At 48.2% G+C, this 15618-nt stretch overlaps 1 protein-coding gene across 2 annotated transcripts in view; it reads right to left on the bottom strand.

Annotated features, from left to right (window-relative positions):
• Positions 1-15618, bottom strand: part of CCT8 (chaperonin containing TCP1 subunit 8) — a 403324-nt gene that overhangs the window by 281370 nt on the left and 106336 nt on the right. For both annotated transcript variants that reach the window (XM_069636365.1, XM_069636366.1), the window contains exons 6-7: positions 928-989; positions 149-286 (exon numbers count right to left, since the gene is read on the bottom strand). In XM_069636365.1, the coding sequence (XP_069492466.1) occupies positions 149-286; positions 928-989 (200 nt within the window). The remainder of the gene's footprint in view (positions 1-148; positions 287-927; positions 990-15618) is intronic.

Raw genomic sequence — 15618 nt, 5'->3', positions numbered from 1 at the left:
AATCTCCCCATTTTAGAACCAGGTTACAACATCAACCTCAAACACAGAGGCAGCTGATTTGCAAACAATGTCCTCACTCTCCCTAAGCACCTCACCAAATACCTTCCTCAAGCAGTTCGTGGCCATCTGCCCCATCAATTTTTCTTACCTTGGTTTCCGTTATCATTCCATCAAAGGCACAGGAGTACACTGCAATTTTACCATCTTTTACAGACGTGATATCTCCTTCAGTTTCCTTTTTGAATACCATGCCATGTAAAACAGTTGAGGAACACAAACCAGAGCCCTGAAAAATAACCACCACAGCAAAGTCAGGGCTTTCAGTAAATGACAATACAAAATATTGAATCTGGCCACTTAATGACCAGGAAAATATCTGTTTTTTCATACTCTGTAGACCTTGCAAGAAAATGATTTCAAGCAAACAAAAAAGGGAATTTTATTTCATCCACGCCCTTTGCCTCTTCCGTCATTTGTGGACACATTACAAGTATAAAAAGTTTCCAAACACCGCCATATTCCCAAATATGTAACAGATGTAACAATCCTAAACATACACTCCTTGCAACAGGTCATACCTAGGTCCCAGACTGCCTTCTCTGGCTTAACATTTTGTGAACGCCTTCGACTCATCACTCCCAATTAGCCTTAAAGTGAATCATAACACCAGCATACAATATGTATGGCTTCCACTCTTACAGTTTGGCATCTATCAGGACTACTTCACAGAAATAATTTCTACAATTCCAGCCAACCTCTAAATGGGAGGGCATACAATTTGCATGTGCTTAGCTATACTCTTACTTTGCTCAAAACAAATACTGTTGAGGGGCTTCAAAGAAGTTAGAGAAAGACATTGTTTTACTATTGAATCTCTCATTGTAATAATGAGATGTATCATAAGGATAATGTAGAGTCAGAACTCACCAATATTTTGCACACCCTGATGTTGTCAACATTGAAATGGCCCGATTCAGAAAGGATTGACACTGTAGATGGGGAAAGAAATGACATTTGTAAACCAGAATTACTCATTGGCTAATGAGAAGAAAGACTAGCAACAATGGGAGTACTTAATCTAGAAATCGTGATTAAAACCATTTAGTGGCATATAAATGCGGTTTATTACAATTTTATATTTCATATTCAGATGTGGGTGTAAATCATAGTTCCAGTTTTCAGCATACATGAAAAAAAGAAAACTAGCCACTAGCTGCATTAACAGATTACCTTTTCTGCCATAAAAATATTTTCACCGGTCGGGCGGATTTCAAAGAAAACATTATGAAATTGTGTGGCATAAGCCAAAAAATGAGAGGAAATATTCCAACACTTGCTGTACACTTCACTCTTGCTGTCAACATGTTCTATATGCATTTCACTGCACCCCTGAAAAAATATTTTGTTGCCCTTGTTAAGAGGGCATCCTTGAGAAGAACAGGTTCCACCTGCCCAGGGTTTGGACTCCTGATTCTTGGGAGGAGTGGCTGGATATGCTTTAGTTTACTGTGTACTACTAGGATTGCTACTGTAACTATCCGTAATAGTCTCTGGAGCATTTTATCTTTGCTAGTGTAGGACAGCAAGTCCAACAAAGGGCTTCATAAAACCAGTTCTGAGGGGCTACTGAAACTCCACTCTTAGTAAAAGGCTGTACAACCTGAAGACATTTGGTAGCGTAGACAGAACAACCATGCTCATTTTAGGAGGGAGAGAGGGCTGTAGAAAGGTACAAAGAAATTACATATGGTCCAAAGAAACACTGAAACACTATTATAAAAATAATGATTATAAATAAATGCAGGCAAATATTAATCTTTGGAAATGTAAGTAGAGTTACATATTATAAAAGCAATAATAATTAAAAACCAACTCAAAACTTATGGTATACAACTCAATACTTATGGTATTGAGACCAAAGTATAACCTTAGAGGAGTATTAAGCAAGCCAAGGTGAGAAACCTTAAGTTAGACATTCAGAATGGCAATCTGATATTCTTGGGGAATAATAGCATGTTAGTTATACAGAAAGTAATTCAAGGCCAGCAGACCCTATTGGTCCCAACTCAGTGTTATTCAGTTATAGAATACTGGATTAGACCTCTTGCCACATAGTTTACTATTATGAATGGATACAGTTACACCACAAGTATTACTGGTAAGAACACAGTACAGAGCTAGTAAACAAACTCATTCTTTTTAGAAAGGCATTAAGCTACTCAGGGATACATATGAGCACACACCATTTTAGAAGTGCACTAAAGCAATTCCGGGAAAGCAGTACAGTTAGGGGAGTTTTCCTAAAGTAAGCTATGCCAGTGGTTTGTAGATCCCCCACTCTTAGTATGAGTCTGTATTACTGCTGGAACCTTGGTAGAGTGGCAGAGCAGCCAGGCTTATAATAAGACGAAGATGTGAACTGTAGTTAAGTACACTGAACCTAGTTAGTAATGCACATCAAATAGACACTTACACATACATGTACATTAAAAAACAGATATTTACACCAGAATCACTTAAACTTTGCACAATGAACCATAACACTTAGGACTACTTTAGAATACTTTTCAAAGGCCACTTCTTAGTTTACAGTTGCTCGCTGTTACATTGGTTACAGCTTTCGACAGTAATGACAATTCTAGCTAATTGGTAACAACACGCACTGGTTTAGTAATATAATTTTTTTAGGGAAATAATGTTCCCAATATTTATCAATCTCTTTACGAGCTCTTTCTAATTTGATAAATTAGAAACTTAAATCTTCCCTCGGTTTTGGGATATATGTACTTTTGTGTGTGGCAATTACAAAGTGATTATTTAGCGATACGTATTGATATTTTTCATCTCTCCCCTGTACATGTGTGCATTTTCTCCTCTTTTTCCCCCATCCATCTTGTCTGATGAAATTAACTGCAATATCAAAATGAATTTAAAATACCAATTAGGTCACTTATTTGGTATGATTTGGTGATATGATAAATGTGGAATGACATTTTATGGACTTGTCGTCACAATGCTTGTACCTTTTGTATTCTTTGATTTTTGCTTGTGGGTTACTTACAATGTCTTGCAATTTGGTTATTTATGTTACGTTAATTCTTTGGGAACCTAATCAGAATTATTAACTTTTGCGCCGATTTGGAGATTAGCCCTGATTTGAGAAAGGCGATGTGCTCGCCGAAACACGTGTTATCACAACAGGCCACTTTAAGAAATACAAACCACCACTCAAAAACTTTGGTTTTCACATGGATCATTGTGTGTATTTTCACTTACTGTGGCACATGGACAAATATGAAGCAACACTACTATTTTTTGTTAAACGGAGTGGAGGGACCCATTTCTCTGTTTTTGCCTTTCATATTCATGCGACACCATCTGTTTTGAACCGGATCAAATTTGAGGGCGCTGGGGTCCATATGTTAGTATCCCCCCCAAAAGGTTCCTCACTAGCTTCTATCTCGAACCAAAATTAGTCTTGGGACTAGTTCTTCCAACCAGTCAAAGGGAATGAGTAGTCCTTTTTGAAGTTCCTCTGTTACATAGAAAACTGGGTCAGGACTGCAGTGGTCACTTCACGGTGTTGTAAAGGGTCTGCAGGCGTCGCTAATCTATGTTATTGTTTCCAGTGGTCGACTTGCCTTTCACCTCAGTAGCCTCATCTTTTATACAGTTCCAGCACACACTCTGCAATCTCATGCAGCAGTTTACAGAAAGGGGCAGACAGCCAGACTCCCCCGCCGCCCCCCCAACCCTCACCCCCTAGTGGGAGCTGGTACTATTCAGGCACTCAGGCAGACAAATGGCAGGCAAGTGAAAAAACTCCTGCCCCACTTACTGACTGCCCAGATACACTAGAGCCTAGGAGGGGACACCCAAGAGTACCCGCCAAAAGGCAAAACACACAGACCTCCGCAAACCAAGGACGGTAGAAGGGCTGACAAAGAACTACGCTAGTAATGGTGAAAAAAGAAAGGAGCCACCAGGTTAATACTTGGGTGACCCTATTGTGTATAACCGGGGCTATGGACATAGCCTGCGGTAGAACATTCACACAATAGTTGGTAGAACACATCCACTGCCCCAGCCATAACTAGGCGATTGTCTATGTGACATAAAAGTCAAAGGAGCCAAGAGAAGGGGGATACCAAGTATCCCTTAGGCATTCCACATAAGGTGGGGTGTGCCAATCTCTCAAACTATTATTCTCCAAAAAACAAAGTGGATCCACTTCGTTAGGAAAGGCGCTTCTCAGTTAGCCCCAATAAATGGTTGCTGTATGTTGGATAAATAGTAACAAAAACTTCTTAATTAAATGGATGTAGGACAGAAAATGTTTAATGCACATTTCTGAATTGTTCGATGAAAATCTTTTAAACAGATAACACATAGAGCATCCATCGAAAATTGTCCATAATACTATGGTGTTAGTGCCAATGCATTTCGGTGAAAACCTTCATCAGGGCAGTATTATAGCTCAACATGATATATTCTGTATTTATTCTATTAACAACAAAATTAACAATATTATCGACAAAGGTTGCAAAATTCATTGAAATGTAACGAATGAAAAAACACGTACCTATTCGTGAAAACACATCCGTGTGGAAAATTGGAAACAAAAGAAAAGGCAAATCAATTAATATTCTATGGTACTAAAGGGTGTGTGAGTAATTCAACAAGCTTACAGATACTCCATGCCTTAATTGAGTCTCTGAACGCCTGGTTAACCTCGTCGCTTGTTAGCGAAACGTGAAGATCTGGAATGAATTGTAGTTTTAGAACCAGGGGTAAGCCCCTCTTTAATTTAGACTTAGCTATAAATCCTAGAAATCCTAGGGAGTGTCAAAACTTACCTGACGGTTTGTAAGACGATTCAACCGCAAGTGCAGCGTCCAGCGCGCTTGCGGTGTGAATGATTGTGTATTTAAGGGTGGATGCTCTATGTGTTATCTGTTTAAAAGATTTATCGAACAATTCAGAAATGTGCATTAAACATTTTCTGTCCTACATCCATTTAATTAAGAAGTTTTTGTTACTATTTATCCAACATACAGCAACCATTTATTGGGGCTAACTGAGAAGCGCCTTTCCTAACGAAGTGGATCCACTTTGTTTTTTGGAGAATATTGGTTTGAATAGATCCCGGTGCTAAGGGATCCTTTATGGACTGGCTGCTCCAGGCTAAAGTATTTGTATAGATCCTACTCCATTAAGAGGTATAAACATTTCCTACTATCCAGTGGTGCCCTCCTCCCTTTCCTTATTAATCTCTCAAACTATAACATTCTAGGAGAGATACTAAGTGTTATGGAGAATTCTAATTTCTGCGCCAATTCCCTTCAACCATAGAGACCCCCAGCTCTTGCTGGGCTTCAGGACTTTTAGTTTTTTTACCTGGAGTGAACGAGACCTTTTTCTCACTCGCGCATGTATTTTTGGTTTGATTTGAACTCTGTTTCTATGATTTGAGTCTGACAAACTCCATAGGCATCGCCTTTTGTATTGTGATGGCACCTTCAGTGCAGTGTAACAGGTCCTTTGGATTTCTATTCAGGTTTAAATACCTTCTCTTGGATAAACTACTGTTTCCAAGAGTAAAGGAACAAGTTACTTACCTGTAACTGTTGTTCTCCAGCATGGGTCTGGCATGGATTCACATGCTCATGAATATTCCCCGTCAGGCTGGGAATCCTCGGTATAGAAAAAATCAGTATCAGTTTCGTTTCTGATCTGTCTTTCTCAGTAGTAACCAATCACTGGTCTCTGGATCATACTGCCCCCAGCCAATGACTGCCCTCTCCCTAAGCCCCGCCCCTGGCAGCCATCCTCAGATTTGGTAGCACGTGAAGGGGCAGTATGACCAAGTGAAGAGCCGCAGAGGGGTAGGCGGGAGGGTTCGCATGTGAGTCCATGCCAGACCCATGCTGGAGAACAACAGTTACAGTTAAGTAACTTGTTCCTTCTCCAGCATGGGGCCTGGCATGGATTCACATGCTCATGAATCTAAGAATACATAGCAGTGTACACATGCACAACCACGGGAGGTGGCAAAAGGCTAAATATCAAGCAATACCACAACTCAACATTAAGCAACTCTTACCTCCTCATCAGGCTCACCTTAGGCGAACAGGTTGCGCAGCACTGCCTGGCCGACTCTGGACTCCTGCCTGGAATCCCAGTCGACGCAGTAGAATCTCGTGAAGGTGTGCGTCGACCTCCACGTAGCAGCCCTGCAGATGTCGAGCAGGGGCACACCAGACAGGAACGCCGTAGTAGCAGCGATCGCTCTGGTCGAATGGGCCCTCGGACGGCCTGGCAACGGTCGGTTTGCCAACCGGTGACAGTGCATGATGCAGCCGGAGAGCCATCTGGAAATGGAAGACTTCGAGAGAGCCTTCCCTTGATTCACAGGTCCAAAGTTCACAAACAGCTGTGATGTCTTCCGGAAACTCTTCGTGCGGTCCGCGTAGAACTTCAGCGCTCTAGCTACATCCAGCGAGTGCAGAGTCCTCTCAGCCGGCGACGAAGGCGACAGGAAGAAAACTGGCAACACCAAGGGCTCGTTGAGGTGGAAGTCCGACGGCACCTTGGGCATGAAGGAGGGGTGCGTCCTCAGCACCACCCTCGTGTCGTGAAAAGTAAAGTATGGAGGCTTGCAAGTCAGGGACTGGATCTCTCCCACTTGTCGTGCAGAGGTGATGGCCACAAGGAATGCTGTCTTCCACGACAGAAACTTCAACGGCACTGAATGCATAGGCTTTAATGGGGCCCCCCCATGAGCCTAGTCAGCACCACGTTGAGCTCCCACGCCGGGGCAGGTGCCTTCACCGGCGGGAATGATCGGAACAGTCCTTTCATAAATTCCTTCACCAGTCCATGAGACCACAAGGACGCCCGTCCTGTAGTTCTGGTGTAACGTGAGACGGCAGCCAGATGTACCTTGATGGAAGCGTGAGACATGCCAGCCTTGGCCAAGGACAATAGGTACGGCAATACTTGAGGGGCCGTAATCCGCAGAGGGTTAATCTTCTGTGCACGGCACCAGACAGAGAACCTCTTCCATTTGTGTCCGTAGCACTGGAGTTGAGGATGCCCTGGCCTTCGCAAGAACCTCTCTGCAGTCAGCCGGGATGTCGTATCCTCCAAACTCTAGTGCTGCAGGAGCCAGGCCTGCAAGTTCAGCGACTCTGGTTCGTGATGAAGCATGGCGCCTCCTTCTCTGGAGAGAAGATCCGCGTCCGTCAGCAGCTTGACTGGTGTGGACGCTGACAAGTCCAGAAGGTCCGGGAACCAGATCTGCCTCGGCCACGCGGTTGCGACGAGGATCATCCTGCACCGGGACCTCTTGAGCTGGTTGACGAGCCGGAGTAGCAACGGCGGGAATGCATAAAGGAACAGGACGTCCCAAGCGAACGAGAAAGGATCGCCCATGCTCCTCAGTTGGGGAAACCTGCTGGCGAACCTCCGGCACTTGGAGTTCGCTGCTGCTGTCGCGAAGAAATCGATCTGGGGTTCGCCCCATCGTCGGAAGAGTCGGTCCACTTGATCCTGGCGCAGATCCCACTCGTGGCACGAGCGCAGCTCTCTGCTGAGTGAGTCGGCGATGGTGTTTTTTATCCCTGCCAGATGAAAGGGTACCAGAAACATCCCTTGGGCGACGGCCCAATGCCACAGATCCTGGGCTTCCTTGGATAGGGCAGGGGATCTGGTTCCGCCCTGCTTCCGAATGTAAAACATCATGGTGGTCTTGTCGGTGAAGATCCTCACCACCTTGCCCTTGAGGGACGGACGGAAGGACCTGAGGGCCCAGAACACTGCACGGAGCTCCAAGATGTTGATGTGGAGAGTCTTCTCCTCCGGGAGCCAAAGGCCTCTCGCGTGGAGACCCCCGGTGTGCGTTCCCCAACCTTCCAGGGAGGCATCCGTCGTCACCTGGTGGGCCGGGGCTAGGAAACCTGTTCCCGCCGTCAGATGAGCGCGGACACCCCACCATCGTATCGCCCGACGGAACGCTTCGTCGAGCGGGATCCTGTCCTCGAAGCTGCCAGTCGTCTGGATCCAGTGGGCGTCGAGGAATTCTTGCAAGGGCCGCATCCGAAGTCTGCAGTGGTGCACCAGATAAATGCAGGAGGACATCATTCCGAGGAGGGACTTGATAGACCTCACTCTGGCCACGTCCGTGGCCAGCAGACGTTGCATCTTTCCCAGGATGGTCCTTATCCTTTCCTCCGACGGTGAGGCCCGCCGCACCGTGTCGAGCTGTGCTCCCAGAAACAGGGCGACTTGCGACGGGACCAGGAGGGATTTTGGAAAGTTGATGGAGAACCCCAGGCCCGTGAGCAGCTGGAGGGTCTTCGCAGTGTGTTCCACGGCAAGCTCCCTTGTCCTTGCCCGTATGAGCCAGTCGTCCAGGTAGGGGTAAGACGTGGATCCCCTGCAGGCGCAGCTGCGCCGCCACCGGTGCTAGGCACTTGGTGAACACCCTGGGCGCCGATTTGAATCCGAACGGGAGGGCCTTGAACTGGTAGTGCCGCCCTTTGACCACGAACCTGAGGAACTTTGTGTCTCTTTAGAATAGGGATGTGGAAGTATGCATCCTCCAAGTCCAACGACGACAGGAAATCGCCCTCCTCCAGCTGTCCCAGCACGTGCTGGAGGGTGACCATCCGGAAATTCTGTGCCTTGATGTATTTGTTTAGTCGTCGCAGGTCCAGGATGGGACGCCATCCTCCTGTCTTCTTTACGAGGAAGTATCTTGAGTAAACTCCGGAGCCCCGAAGCCTCTTTGGAACGAGCTCGATGGCACCTTTCCTGAGCATCCCCCTTACTTCCAACAGCAGTTGAGGGACGTGATTTTCCTTCCTGGCCACGGGAGGAATGCGGGGGCACCTCTTGTGGAACTCGAGGGCGTGCCCCAGGGCCAGGGCGTCCAGCACCCAACGGTCGGTGGAGATGGACTCCCACACGCCGACGAACTTAGTCAGCCCGCCTCCCACCGGGATGCTTTGGCGGGGGCCCGACCCGTTGGTCGGTTCAATCTTGCTTGGAGGCCGCTTTGCCTCCTTGACCACCTTGGCGACGACGGCAGGATCCACCTGACTTGCCGCGTCCCCTGTAGGCCTCCTGAGAAGATCTTGCCGCTTGACGGTACGTAGAGGAGCTGCTGCCGGCTCCCTTGGAGGCACCCAGTCTGCCTCCAGAGCTCCGAAAGGACACCCAGTGCACGGGCCGTGTCCGTCTTGATCGCCTGAAGGGATCAACCACCTTGCCAAAAAGGTTGTTCCCATCGAAGGGCATGTCCAAAACCTTGGTCTGTACGTCCTGGCGGAAATACGTCGCTTTGAGCCATCCTCGTCGTCTCAGGCAAACGCTGTTGCCCAACTGACGGAAACCGGTGTCGACGATGTCCGTAGCCACCGTAATGGCGTGGTCTGAGGCAATCTCACCTTCCTGTAAGATTTCCAGGGCTTTAGCCCTCTTGGCGTCCGGAAGGAAGTCCAACAGAGGGGCGATCTTGAACCACAACTCCCTGTCGTAGCGGGCTATGATGGCCAGGGCGTTGGCCGCCTTGATGGTCGTCACTGCAGATGAGATGACCAGTCGTCCCATCACATCCAGCTTCCTACCCTCGCTGTCCGGCGGGGAGGTTGAAGTCGAGGCTGATTGCCCCCCCCCCCCGCTTTCTTCTTGGCCGCCGCAACGACCGAATCCGGGGTAGGTTGCGTCCTAAGTCACAAGGGGGCAGCGTCGGGGACCCGGTACTTCTTCTCGTACCGGTCCCTCTTCGCAGGAGCCGTGGCAGGGTTCTTGAGGAGGGCGAGCCCCTCATCCCAGATGTCATCAAGAAGCGGTACGGCGAGGACCGTCTTCCTTTTAGCCTCGCGCCGTTGGTAAAGGAACCCTTCCTTTTCTTCGGGGCAGAGCTCGAAGAGCTCGGATGCCCTGGAAATCATAGCATGGAAGGATCCAATCTCGTCGGGCGGGGACGCCCAGGCAGGGGGCGACGGGGGACACGTCCCGTCGTCGCCTCTGTACCCGTCGTAGTCGTGACCATGCCTGTATCATCCCCGTGGGTAGTGGACTGGGGGGGGGGGGGGGGGCGGGGGGTGGTAGGGGAAGGCAGAGAAGGCCGCAGAGGCGGGAGAGGAGGCCTAGGATGCGTCCTCTTAAGTGGTGGCCTCTCCAAAGGTCCTGGCTCCAGTTCCCCCGTCGGGTCTGGCTCAGGTACCTCCGTCGGGGTAAGGGGCAACCTAGTCTTCATCTCTGAGCATAAGGACTGGATGGCTGACAAAATGGCCGCCGAGGTGTCCTGCGGCGCGGAAACGACGGGAGCGAGGGCTCTTGAGGAGCCTCGTCTGCGTCACCGTCGCCCTCGTCGGGATCCCTCCCGATGGGCTGCGCCTCCTCCACGACTTGGATGAGCTCCTCTTCAGAGGTTGTGTCCGTATCCACGATGGCCACCAGCTCCTCCCCCACCCTTTCCAACGAGGACTTTGTGGGGGTCTTCTCGATGGGCCTGAAAGACGACTCCCTCCGCGGTGGCAGGGAGACTCTGGTACCTGAGGGCCCCTCCACTGGTGTAGCCTCCACAGGCTGAACCAGGGCCGCAGCGACATCCTCCATCGAGGTCTTAGCAGGTTGAATTATGGCCAACGTCACCTTCTGTACGCCTGGGGCCTTCACCTTGGAGGGAGGGTCCGAGCCTCGCTCCCCCTCTGCCGGAATCTTCGAGATCGACCGGGGCCTCTCCAGAAGCTTCGCCGGGTTCTCGGACTTCCTCTTACCCGAGCCAGAGCGTTGGCTCGTGGTCAATGGTGCCGGGGAGGATGCACCCTGCCTGGCAGCCAAGGAGCCTGACCGTTCGGCACTCCCGGTGCCCGCGGACTCGCGGTGCTTAACCTTTTGTTGGGCCCCCGTCGCCGGGGCACCCTCACAGGACTTAGAAGACTGCTCAGACTTATTTTTCTTCTCGCCTGGCGGGCTCTTACCTTCCAGCCAGTTGGCGAGACGGAGGTGGCGATCCTTCATGGTCCGCTCCGACATGTTCCCACAAAACGCACAGTCCTTTTCCTTGTGCGCCTTGTCCTCATGGAGACAGTAGAGGCATAACGAATGCTCGTCCTCCTTGAAAAAGTTCTGAAGCTGGCATTCAGGGCAGATCCTGAACAGCTTCCCGGGCGTCGAGCTCCCTTTCTCCTGGGCCATGTCCGGGGTAGGCCTCGGAACTTCTGGAATCCTCCAAAAGCGTAACTCGACGAAATCTTCAACCTTGAGGGGCGTAGAAACTCCGCAACGGATCCCCGTTGATCGGAAGTAGAAACGGTGGAGCTTGAGGCTCTATTTGACCAAAAAAATGAGAAAATCTCCTGAAAAAAGCGCGAAAACGCAGCAAAAGCTTGAGAGCTACAGCACGAGGACTCCCAACACTTGAACGTGCAGTCAAAATCTGAGGATGGCTGCCAGGGGCGGGGCTTAGGGAGAGGGCAGTCATTGGCTGGGGGCAGTATGACCCAGAGACCAGTGATTGGTTACTACTGAGAAAGACAGATCAGAAACGAAACTGATACTGATTTTTTCTATACCGAGGATTCCCGGCCTGACGACGGGGAATATTCATGAGCATGTGAATCCATGCCAGACCCCATGCTGGAGAAGTGAAATTGACTTTACTTACCCTTTTCTCTTTGTAGACACAGCACACACCATCTTATGTGGAAGCGCTGGAAGGTTACTTATTATCCCCTTTGTCTACTTTCTCATGTAACATAATAATTTGGCATTTATATAGCACTACAAACCCTCAGGTATCTGAGCGCTGCTTATTATTACCTACGGTGTGTGGTGCTCATTTATCGACCTCGGAAGGATGAAAGGCCGAGTTTGGCCCCGCCGGGATTCGAACCTGCGCTAACAGGCTCTGCACGGATGTCAAAGCGAGCGCTCTACTCGCTGTGCCACTTGACCGACATGTTTAGGGTGCCCTCACTACAATTAATGGCTGGTGGCAGTGGTTTAATTTTCCTACCATTGTGAGTTTTTACCGCAGGCTGAATCCTCAGGTGCAGAATTGCACCCATTTTGTCAAAATGCCCCCGGCCTTCTTTTTTCGCCATTTCTTGCTTGCAAGGTCCTTCTTGGATTGTACTCTGCGCGCCAAAACAGGTTGGGTCCCTTTGTTAGTTTGGTCTTTGGCAGGATTCACTGGTGAAGCCCGCTTTTGGCTCCAGGGTCTGGCAGGATAGGACGCGAGGGAGGTTTCCGAAACTCCCTGTGCTCAAGGCTCCTTGGTTACAGGATAGCACCCAAAAGGTGATTGATTGGCTGGCTGGCTGTCCTTCGAGGACAGCCACCCTGCTGTGTGAGTGACAGCTACGCTGCAAAATGGGAGAAATCTAGATAAAAGGTGGGGTCTCTTGGAGAGAAGGCAGTGTCGACGACTGGATCAAGGAACTGGAAGAGAAGCTTGCCCTACTGGACTTTTGGTTTGCCCTATGAAACTTAACTCCGGCCTTAACATTAATGAGGTTTCTCTAAGAAAAGGACGTCCTCCGCTCATGTTTGTGTTAAAGCAACCACAAAGCTTATATATGGAGTAAACTGCTGAAGTCAAATTGTGCTGTAAGTCTTAACGGCCTATGCACAGGTGACCTTGATCATGCCTATACTTGCAACTATGGTAGAGCTGTGTCTGCACTAGATTAGGAGTCTGTCAATGATATGGGTCTCGCTTTGGTGGAGGATATGGCAATTGTTCCAAGACAAGAAAGTGACCACCTCCCGCTATGCGTCCCCTCCCATCCTTTGCGGCCTAAGCTACCCCCTAGCCAGTATGATTTAAATGGAGACATTTACGTTAACCAAGGAGGCCATCGTATCCAATGGACCCCCTACAGTATAAGCAAAGGCAAAGAAGCATCAATAAGCCTACTGCCTCGAATTATCTATGTCTTCAGCTAATGTGCCTATCACTGCCTCTTTTGAAAAACTATGGTCATCCATTGGTGAACTTCTACAGAGACCAAGACATTATAAGTACCCTTTAGAACGCTGAAGCAAGACAAGGTGCATAGCCTTTGATCCTGTGACTTCCGCAGCAAAATAAAAAAAAAAATAGCTGTTATTAAATGCCTCATGTACCCTGCGGTTGGTAATTGTAGATGTGAACTAGCCACCCAAGAAATTAAATGCATGAAAAGCATAAAGCCTGTATGGAGAAAAATCAGATGGTTGAAGCCAGCTGCTCTTGCTAAAATAAAAGACAATGTTACGATCGGGAAAATCTTGCGCCACAGCTCTAAACGGGACTTACCTGTCAATAGCGTACTTGAAGCTGCCTGGGTAGAATAAAAACCTCAATCTTGGGTCAGCTCCCACAGAGGAAGAACAGGTTACCCCGCAAGCTGAATGGGTATGTAAGGCCTCTCCTCTTGATATCACCGTCCCGATTGAACACCTCAATCAGTCTCGGGCTGCCGGACCAGACGGCATGTTTAACAGCCTTTTGAAATCAACACCCGAGTTATGAGTGCACAACATATGCTATTTTTAGATAGTGGCAAAATCAGGTATTCTTCGACCCACCCCACCCTCCAGACTTGGTGCGAAAGCCATTATTAGCGATACACAAGAAAGGTCGTTGGAACTGTTCATCACACGATTGCATGCTTGCGAGGCTCGACATGCCTGCTAAGATATTCGCTTGAGTACTTTTGGCATAATTATCTGAGAGGATAGATGCTAATAACCTACTAAGCCCATGTTGGCTTCCCAACTAAATCTACCACCAGCGATAATATTCTAACTCTAGTATCAGCTGTAGAATACTCCAAACTGAGGCGAGAGACAGCAGTCGAATGCGCCTTTATAGATTTCTGCGCAGCATTCGACTCAGTCTTGAGAAATCGATTATTCGCGAAATTAGTTAAGTGGAAAATCCCTGCAGCCCTTTCAAAGATGTGAACGCTTCTTCATAAAGATAAAGTGAAGGTATGTTTGGACAGAAGAGGCAAACTCTCTGGTTCTATGGGCACCAATAGAGGCGCCAAAAAAGGTTGCATTCTTGCAGCGACTCTTCAATCAACTTAGCTGACCTAGAATAAGGCTTTTGAGGAAAGGTAGGTAAATACTATTTTAGATTAACCAACACACAGGAATATTAACAAAACTTTTCATAGGTGACTGCCTCAATAGTACTTGCTCGCGCTGACAATTGTTCCAAAATGACAGTTCCACTGTTTAAAACCGTAGTGGTGTGCACCAGCATTCCTTCGTGAAATTACAGTTTTCATTCCTTTACAAAGTCACAGACTTAATTCTGTAGGAAGGAAAAGGAGGGTTATGCAACACTATTTAGCAAGGATTTACTTCCTAGCAACATTTCTCAGGGCTCCTAATGCTTTAGCAGTCCAATCCCTAGCTAGTCAAGTGTACATCAAAGTTAGTATAGGGCGGGATCAAGTCTTATGCAGCAGAAAAGGCGATGTTCCTCAGGATACTTTAGTTACTTATTTAAAATACTTTAGTAGAATAACAATGTATAGGGACCCTGCAAAGGACTCCCTAAAAGAGCACAAGCTTTTAAGCGTGGGCCAGAGGTATGGGTGGACACCCAAACACTGTAACGTGTTGGTTAATCTCATGTCACACTGGAGTGACAATTCAGCTTGAGGCAAGTTCAATCTTGAGCCCCACAGTACCGTAGTGTGGTTGAAGAAAAGGCAGCTTGATTCTTTCTTGTGCTGCAACGACGGATCCGGTCTCCAGATTCCTCGGTCTGAAGACAAAAAGGAAGAACTGAATGGGATATTACAGCAGTAGTCACGAGAAAGCACCCTTAGCAAGGAGGTCTTTGGTCTCTCGTGTCGATCTGCAGTTTTAGCACCTTTTTATCAGCTCCAACAATGAAAGGTTATCATCCGGTCATTCTTCCTCAATACTGCAGTCGTGCATTCTGGTGAGGGCACTTGGATGAGTGGGACATGAGGTCCAACTGGAGCTCACCAAAGTTCTGGGAGGATTCTTCCATGCAAAGATGTCGGGCTGCAAATGAGTCAGATGTCCCTTGGTATTTGCGGTTTCAGCCCTGAAAGTCACAGCACCTCAGGGATGGCTCGATTTGCAGTTGTCCCACCAGTTAAAGGGAAGGAGTCATCCTCTTCGGAGCCCCTCTGCCAAGAAAACTGGGTCAGGACCGCAGTGGTCACTTCATGGTTACTGGAAGCGTCTGCAGGCGTCTCTAGCTTCGGATCTCCTGTTCCAGTCTCAGGAACCTCATCTTTTATTCGGATATCCCATTCTCTCCTCTGCAAACTCCCCCAGCAGTTTACATAAAGAGGAGGGTGGGGTACCAGTGGGGACTGGTTCCATTCAGGCAATCTAGCAGACAGAAGTGTGAAACTCCTCCCCTACTTCCTGTCCACAGACACACTGGAACTAAGCCGGGGACACCCAAGGGTTACGATATGACATGTATAACGCGCCTATAACCCCCCCCCCCCCCTGAAACGGTAGGACTAACAGGACAACCACACATGAAATAACAAAAAAAGAAAGGAGTCACCATGTTAGAAAAGAGATGACACTTTTGTGCATATCCAAGGCCGTGAATACAGTCTG

Source organism: Ambystoma mexicanum, chromosome 7p (assembly GCF_040938575.1).
Source record: "Ambystoma mexicanum isolate Mex_15411 chromosome 7p, UKY_AmexF1_1, whole genome shotgun sequence".
Classification (NCBI taxonomy): domain Eukaryota; kingdom Metazoa; phylum Chordata; class Amphibia; order Caudata; family Ambystomatidae; genus Ambystoma; species Ambystoma mexicanum.
Note: the sequence above shows the minus strand (reverse complement) of the source record. Positions and strands in the feature narration are given on the sequence as shown.